Source organism: Elaeis guineensis, chromosome 15, assembly GCF_000442705.2.
Source record: "Elaeis guineensis isolate ETL-2024a chromosome 15, EG11, whole genome shotgun sequence".
Taxonomy (NCBI): Eukaryota; Viridiplantae; Streptophyta; class Magnoliopsida; order Arecales; family Arecaceae; genus Elaeis; species Elaeis guineensis.
In genome coordinates this window covers 58,755,978-58,765,206 of record NC_026007.2, presented here as the reverse complement: position 1 = coordinate 58,765,206, position 9,229 = coordinate 58,755,978, and the positions used below count along the sequence as shown (strand labels likewise).

General features: G+C 34.7%; 1 protein-coding gene across 1 annotated transcript; it reads right to left on the bottom strand.

Moving 5' to 3' along the window:
- Positions 1-1,801: 1,801 nt before the first annotated feature.
- LOC105032259 (uncharacterized) lies at positions 1,802-6,105 on the bottom strand. The gene is made up of 3 exons (XM_010906656.2): positions 5,618-6,105; positions 3,528-3,671; positions 1,802-2,353 (listed from the first exon to the last, which is right to left on the bottom strand). Exons 1-3 carry the CDS (start codon positions 5,899-5,901, stop codon positions 2,026-2,028), a joined length of 756 nt encoding a protein of 251 aa, XP_010904958.1. The 5' UTR covers positions 5,902-6,105; the 3' UTR covers positions 1,802-2,025.
- Between the last annotated feature and the right edge of the window lie 3,124 nt (positions 6,106-9,229).

Below are 9,229 nucleotides of genomic sequence, written 5' to 3'. Positions count from 1 at the left end.
AGGCTGGTCTCTGTCAACAGCCTCACCTTTTTTTGCACTTTCTTCTTCATCCATAATACTTACATGCCTCCATACCCCATCAGAAAAAATATATCCCATTCATCTCAAAATTGAGTGGTTGTAGATATCAGTAGGTTTAAGCTTCATAATTTCATCATCATTACTGATAGGGACATCAAATGCCTCGAAGAAAGCAGTTACGACAGCTCCATAGGAAAAATAAGATTTTGCACTCTGAAAGCACTCATTCATATAATGCATCATCATATATGGCAAATTAACCTTATCACCCGAAAGTATCATTTGTAGGAGATAAACATCTAGGAATGATACATTATCTCTATGACTACCTCTAGGTAGGAAATTAAATGTAAAAATACGATGAATGAGATGATTCAACAAAAACATTGCATGTGCACTAAGTTTAGTAGTACCAACTAAACTATTATCCTCATAAATATTTCTGGTAGAGGGAAGATATTTTAAAACTCGATGACTCCAACAAGTGATACTAAAATACTCATCACCATCTAATGGAATGTTCAATATTTAACCAAGCATAGTACAATCAAACTCAATAATTTTTTTTTTGACATAAGACGAAATAGAATAACTTGATCTGTCAAAACTAAAATTACTATAAAAATACCTCATTAGAGTAGGATAGCTAGGCTTGTTAAGAATAATCATTGATAACCAACCCATTCTTTCAAATAAATATTTAACTTGAAAATTATCAAATTGATCTAGATCCACTATCCTCCCTCCCACAACTTTTCTACAAGAATAATTAGATCTAAACTTTTCTCTAGATTCATTATTCAAAAATAAATCTTTCTCATACTTATATGCCGATTGTTTTACTTTTTCTATACGAGCTTCCTTTACTTTCGACAAACCACCTCTTTTTGAACCCATTGGGTCGATTCGTTGGTGGGGATTGGGCTGGGAAGGGAGCACGGCAAGAGGGAAGAAATGGAAAAGAGTCCGATCATAGGAGGTGGAAGCCGATCGGAGAGGAGCGGATGTCGGTCGTAAGAGGAGAAGGAGACTTATCGTAGGATGAGGAGGAGAAGGGGAATGAATGAGCTTGTTGGATGGGGAGGAGGCTGATCATGGAGGGTACGAGTGAAGGAAGAAGTGGAGTTGGAAATACAATAAAAAAAAAAATTGAAACCACATATTCAATATGCGGTTTCAATCAAAAAATAATTGAAACCGTATGTTGAAACTGCGGGTTCAACATTGAAATTGCATGTTCAAGATGCGGTTTTAGTTTGAAATTTTTTTTAGCGAACGGAAATATGTGGAGGGGCTTAATTGAAACCGCATATTCAATATACGGTTTTAATTTAAAATTTAATTTTTTTTTTATTTTTTATGGGCAGGCCACATGGATGGGGATTCAATTTGAAACTATGTCTCGAGGATGCGGGTTCAACTGCATGTTCAAGATGCGGTTCAATTTTGAAATTTATTTTTTTTCAAGGCACAAGCTATGTGGACTTTGAAATCGCATATTCAACGTGCGGTTTCAATGGAAACCATATGTTCAACATGCGGTTTCTTCACGTGGCTACCCTCTCAGCCAAACTGCCATAGTTTGGAAAATAACTTGGGTTTGAAGGTATATTTATTATTAAGTTTTAAAAAATAATAAAAAAATCCGATAAAAAATTTGCTGACTATTTTCTTAGCTTTTGAACATGGTTTGGACTGTTATTACACATCTATTTTGTGGCAGTGTGCTGCAACTCCCATTGGAATCATAAAATATATATATATATGCTTTTAGACAAAAAGGACATAGCCACTGCAAGCCCTCCAAGCAAGATATCCAGTGATGACCCTAAAGGGGTTCTACTGAGGAAAAATGTGTTGTTAGAATCTTTCCACATGATACAGCTTATAAGCAGTATATTCACAAGGTAAATAGAATATCACACAGATAATTAGGATGCCATTTCTATTAGGCAACATTAAAACGAAAATTATCAATGTGATACCAAGTCTTCTAATAATAAATCATTCTCCTTGCGTTTTCCTCACCGTAGAGAGCATGATATCATCCAATAGACCCTCGTTGTAATGTTCTTTGTGAGGGAACTGGACCAATTGCCCTGGAACCATTGGTTGGTTCCCATGGAGTGGCATCGCTGGAAAACGCAAGCTTGGCACTAACTGGTCCATGAGGGCGGCAGCATGGCGAGCACGCATACCACCACGAGGGAAGGCTACGCTGTGGTGGCAGTGCTGGCCTTCATAAGTGGTGATGACAACCGTTGGATCCTCTGACGACCGCTGGATTAGCTTTTTCACCGTGCATTTGCTGTTTGTGCACCGGTAATAGCTCCTGCAAAATATTGAGGATGGTTGAGTTGGGCTCCAGTAGAAATCTCTCTCTCTCTCTCTCTCTCTCTCTCTCTCTCACACACACACACACACACACACACACACACATGCACACGCACACAATTGGTATAAATCTCTCTCTCTCTCTCTCTAAAATGTTCCATCATACACCAGATGAGAAGAAAAATTTTGAGCTTGGTCTGCAAAAAGGAACATTTTAGATAGCTGGTTAAATACAAATTGCAATGGATAAAAAATGTTAAAATTAATATTTAAAGAGAAATGTAATATCAAACACATAAATGATAGTTCCCAGAAGAGCATAATCTAAAAGGTTAATAATACAAACAAAAAAAATCAAAGTTAATGATTTAGGATACAAAATTCTAAATGTATTCAAACGTAAAAGGTGCAAATGTATATTGAATAACATGGTGTGTCTACACATGCAGATGTATATGTCATACTTCAATGCAATAAATTCAAACTAAGTTGAGTATGCTAGTAATTATTCGCCAAACAAAATGATACAGTGGTATGAGGACTTATGTAAGCATGTGTTTAATTCCACATCAGTCATATACTGGATAGATCTTGGATATTTATACGACATCAAAAAGTTCAAATAATATCTTTCAGCTAATTTTATTAGGTAAAATTCTGAATTATTACAAATAGTATTAGAGTGGATATGATCTACGGACAAAGCTGATTAGGGGAAATTGTAGCAAGGGACCATTTAGATTAACCATGGGCTGATCATGGTTTGTAATTGGATTTATGATACTTATACTTAGATTTGAATAGATTTAGATCTTTAGTCTAGAGAGGATTTTAGGACTTAAATAAGGAGAGTACATGAGGACTTCATTTGAGCATATATTTAGTCCCATATCAGCTATACATTGAGTAGATCTTGGATATTTATACCAGATCAAAGATTTCAAATAATATCTTCCAACTAGATTTTTTGATTGGGATCTTAAATTATTACAATTGGACTTGCCTAATAAATATCAAGCACACAGATTACATACAACTATAGTTGGACAATACTTCAAAGGAAAGAAATATAACATTTAAAATAGAAATAAAATAAGTATAACATGAATTTAACACATGCACATTCTATCAAATATTGCAAAGAATATCTAAATAAATAACTACATAACAACCTTGGAAATGGGCTATTCTTCACAGCTTTCTGCCCATACTTTCGCCACTGATAGCCATCTTCAAGAAGATCTATTTCGCTCTTAGTCATGAATGCAAACCTTGGTTGGTGAGCTCGCTTCTGCCTTTTTCTGATAACTTTATTCCTATATGAAGATATATGAAATGTTTTGGGAATATGGATTACTAGGAAAATGAATAATGTGAACAAATAAAATTTAATCTATAAGTGAAAAGTCATGATCTATAAATTGACAAATTTGCTAAGGCAATATCATCACTATGAGATAATAGTTATCATTTTGATAATAACATATGACAGATTATCATCAATGTCATTTTGAAGTAGCAAGGCAAAAATATTTCACTAAACTATTTGAAATGTTTTAAATCAATGTCAGCCAGTATCCCAAAAACATAGTCATCAAAATGTTACATTAGCAATACAATGCTCGAGTAAGAGGAGAATATGATATAATATCTTAGTGAGAAAATGATTTAACAAAAGAAGAATTGTAATTGCCTGCGCACCAATCATGCAACAAAGAAAAAAATATGCAAATAATAAAATTTATTCTAGAATCTACTATTGTACGGAATTATTAACATTCCCATGATACGATGATAACAATATGAGGCATAAAGAATATGTAATTAGGGATCTAAACAAGAAATAATTATCTAAATTCTTCATTCGCAAAAGATTAGAACAATCATATCAGTTGAACTATTCATGACTACTCAATAATCAATCGAAATAAAGTCTACCTAATGAAGATAGTGCATGATCTATTTAAATCAAGCAAAAAATAATAATAATAATAATAAAGATTTTTTATGCAATTGTTAGAGATTAAAACTAGTGAACAAAAATAAACAGATAAGAAAACAATGAATTAACTTATTGAGAAATAACAAAATAAATAACCATGTTAGGTAATAAATTAATTAAATAATAAGCAATGCCATAAGTTTAATGAGAAGTCACACAGAAAAATAAGTGATGATCTTGAATTTAAAAAAAAAAAAAAAAAAAAAACACACACACAACAACTACATACAGTATATCATCTATAGCCATATCTAGGACTGTAAACATACCAAGCTATTCATGAACAGCTTAGGCTTCGCTTGATATTGGACTTATTCTTGGTTTGACTAGGAAACCAACTAAGCTCGAATGTTTTTTGTAAATTGGATAAAATTATATCATTCTAATTGAGCTGAAAGATCAATCATGGAATCTCATAAATTCTGCTGGTATATGACTTTAACTTCTTAAACTTGTAGAAATGAATAGCTCAGATTGATAAAAAGCTCACTCCAACTCTATTCATTACACAAACAAGCCAATTACGCAAATATCATATCAAGCTTGGCTATAGCTTGAGAGCCCCTTTTCATAACAGGATGAGAATGATTTTGTTCAGTCACCCCCAGAAGAGAGTTGGTGCAATAAAGAAACGATACCCAAGAAAAACATAATAGTTGATAGACTGTTATAAGTATAAAACTACAAAAATATAAGCGACTACATATAATGAAATACTAATAGATACCAACAGTTGAATCCATGCATTCAAATTTTAAAGTTGTAAATAAATTAGTTATGTTATATACATATGCGACAAATATAGTAATTAACGCGAAAAAAAAGACAAATATTAAAAGAAAAAAAGAAACAAAACCAAAACAAAGCACAAGATCAAAGAAATTTAAGAAATCTCATATATATACTTCGTGAGGGATAAGCCTATACACAGTGAAATAATAACCGGTTCCAAGAAATAGGAAAAATTTGCCAAAATAGACTATATCTTTTATCAGAAAAAAATAAAAAGGAGGTAATATTAAGAGCACAATTTAAGAGCTTAGTGGGTAATCATTGCGTTATAGAGAATATTTGCAAAATATCCTATGTCACTCATGAATTATGAAAAATAGTAATAAAAACAATTTTTTTTTTTTTTTCAGTTTCTTTGTACCTACTGGACTGGACTTTTTCTCGCTCTCCTCTCCGTGTCTCCATAACGATTTCAAAATTCGTAGTCTCGATCAGAAAGTAGGGTTAATATTTCAGGAAAGCACTCACGTCGTCTCCGGCGGATCGCCGGTCGAGCTGGACAACGCCGTGCCGCCGGATCCGGCACCGGACTTTGGCGGCGGCACCGGCGGAGGAGGAGGAGATCGCTTCTCGGGTGGTGGCGCGACCATGTCCAATCCCGAGGCGTCTCCAAGATCAAACGTCAGGAATCCACTGCCGACCTCTGGTGCAACGTCGCCGAGGATGCTGTCGTCCCTCTCGGTGCAGTAGATAAAGCCTCGATCGCCGGAGAACGTCCAAGTGGCGACCGGATCCCGGCTCTGCTCCTCCATCGTCGCCAGCGGCAATTGGATCCTGAGAGATCGATAGGAGGCCAGAAGCTGAGAATATTCCGTCGGAATTCCGGCGAAGAGAGGTGGGGATTAGGTGCGAGAACGAGAGAGGAAGGCAAGGTCTCGATCTCTTCTTCTTTCTTCTCTCTTTCTTTCTAAGTGGATATAAGTACTGATTCTATCTCTTTGGTTTAACTTTCGAGTTTTTTATGGGGTTTTTGTGAGTGGACGCTTTGGTCAGGCCTCGTCTTTTTCTACCAGAGTTTTTTCTTCGTTTATTTTTTTTTAAAAATAAATAATTGAAATATAATTAAAAAATTCCCATTTAAAATATTATGGAATGGTCGTTAGGTAGTGAGACATGCTGGTCGTTGGGTACGGTTGTGGTACAGGTTATTTTAAGGGTGGGTCCGGTCCAGTGTTGGGTCAGGTTCAGGCTGGTCACTGAGATCAGGTGGTGATTGATTGGATTCGGGGGTCCCTGGAATCAGAATGGGTGCACCGTACAAGGTCGGTGATCCACGAGGGAGGGCTACTGCATGCATGGTTTGAGGTACGCGTACGTAAACGTGGCCTCGTAACTCGTAATTTTTGATTATTACTAGATCCTAATCCTCTTTTTCAAATTATCATTTTAAAAAAATAATGGACGGTGGAGAGTGGCATGGGCTGCGTGGGGCCCAACAGAATCTTTAGAAACCTAACTTGAATGTCACGGCGGTGATGTCCAGCTCAGACTTAGCATGAAAATATTAGGCCTGAAAAAGTTACTCTTCCATATCAAAACAGAAAAAAAAAAAAAAAAGAAATAATTTAGGATCATATCAAACTTATCTATTTGCTATTGCACATCTTTACCGGCATGCAATATACATGGTTCACACAGAGTAGGGGTTGTATCCTTGGCATCAGCATCATAGAATTCACCTTCCTTCGTACAAATATATCGATAAAGCATATAATTATCGCTCCAAAGTCCATGCAGCTTGATGAATATGAGGTTTTGAAGTACTTTACGATCTATATGGGACATGATAATATCATAAAAGAACATAAATCATTTTTTCATGCAAAAGATACATTCCGAATCCTCCATGCAACATATACAGTACCCAAGGAGTAAGATGAATTATTGCATTAGGTTCTTATTACTTCAGGCAGTTTTAATAAAATTTGCTTCATGTTAAAGATAATGTCTTTAGTTTCCATAAAAGTTAATGAAAAGAGAAAGAGTGAAGATCATTTAACAAAGATTCATATTTTCAAAAAAAATTGATGAGCCATAAAATACAGAATTGGACTTATATTTCTGAGATATGCAAAGAGCAAAATGGATCCATTCTTAACTGCAAATACTTCTTTCTGTGAATTTTTACATTTTGCTATGACAACATAGTGCAAAATTGAAACAACTTTTAATGTGCGCAAGATGATCTAACCATGCTAGATTGCAGAAGGCTGCGATATATCATGATGCAAGAATAGCTTGATCTCATTTGGATTTTCAAGTTTTTGACCATAAGTTGGTCAATCTTTTAGCTGGTTTGAGTTACATCCAGGCTGATTTGAGATTGAGTGTGTACAACTTGTGCTAACTTTCAAATTTTGAGCTATATTTTTGGTTAAATTTGAATTAGTTAGCTTGGATCTGGCTATGTGAGCTGCATTAGGTTTGTCCGGTTCACAACTAACATACATAGTAACAGACTCGCATTGCATTTTGTTTTGCAATCCAAACTCAGCAGGGGCGGCTAAAGGGTAAGGCCACCGAAGCCCTAAGCCCGCCCCCAGGAGGCCCCCCGCTCGCTCGCATCCGGCATCGCGGTCCAGCCTTCGCTTTCACCTCCGGCGTCCTGGTCCCGCCTCCAGGCCCTCCACGCTCCATCAGTGACCGCATCCCGGTGTCCCGATCCCGTCTCCGGTGTCCCGGTCCCACCTCCAAGTCCAGTCGCGGTCCAGCCTCCACCTCCACGCCTTCACTTCCGGCCATCCGCCGTCTCGGTCCCGATCCCGCCTGCATGCTCCACATTAGGCCTCCAAATATGTTGAGCCGCCCCTGAAACTCAGCATACGTAACCAATTACAAGATTTATTAATTAGATATATAGTAGGTCTATATTAGTCAATAAACGATGCAATATTGTGAGTTTACCGTATACATGCGGCTTCTGCTTTTGAGTAGGCTTCCACAAATTTTAAAGTAAAGAGTGTCATTGCCAATGACTCTCCAATTTATATATAGCTTTTGGTGTAGTAAAACATTATGACTTAACAGTGTTATAAACTCTTGAAATTTCAGCTGTTTGTAGAAGAAAATTTCTATACCACCTAATCAAAAATTGGATGTATCTCAAATAATCTGCATTAGAATTAAATATGCAGTCCGTTATTTTTTCATATTACAAAGGTTACCAGTGAATTTTCTTCTTATTGATGCCTTATACTTTTTGGCTTTGTTAGGCATTACTCTTTTTTTTTTTTTTTTTTCAAGGAGTCCTTTGGTTGGAATATGTCAGAGTACTACGGCATAATCTATTCATAAGAATCATTTATTCTAAGAAATTTTACCACTTTTTGGTTAGTGAAAAAATTACTCCAAAAAATAGTATAAAAATGATTATTAATTTATAATATTTGATTGGAGATAATCTTATATAAAAATATTATCAAATTTTTAATAATATTTTTGAATAAATAATTTAAGTAATGTCTTTTTTGTAATCTATTTGTTGGCTATTTGTGTCGTACTTACATGAGGGCTATTAATATGGACCATTTTAAGTATTGAAATATATTTATATGAGTTAATAAATATTTTAAATTAATTATACATAATTAGAAAATATATTTTTATTGCAAATAAATTTTAGTTCAATATAAAGGAGATATTTGTGGATTTCAATGAAAAAAGTATGGATATTTCTATAAATAATGATAATTTTAGATTACCCTCACTTAATAATTTGGTATGGAAAAAAACATACCATCTTTTGGTAGTATTTATTGTATCTTTTTTTTCAAAAAAATATGTATTAAATTTTTTATTTATTTTACTATCTCTCTCATATTTTTTTTTATATCAAATATGAGTAATTTGACATACGATTAAATTATCTTCAATCAAATAAATTCTAAGAAAATGTAGACATATCCAAACAAGCTTTTTTTTTTTTTTTGAAACCTTAGAAAACCACTTAAAACTAAGACCGCTGACTTCTTACTTAAAAAAAAAAAAATGATAAAATATATAGTTAATAATGGATGATATTTCAGGATTAATCAATGGTCCGAGCTGTAATTCTAATCCTCTCATTTTCTTTATTTAGAG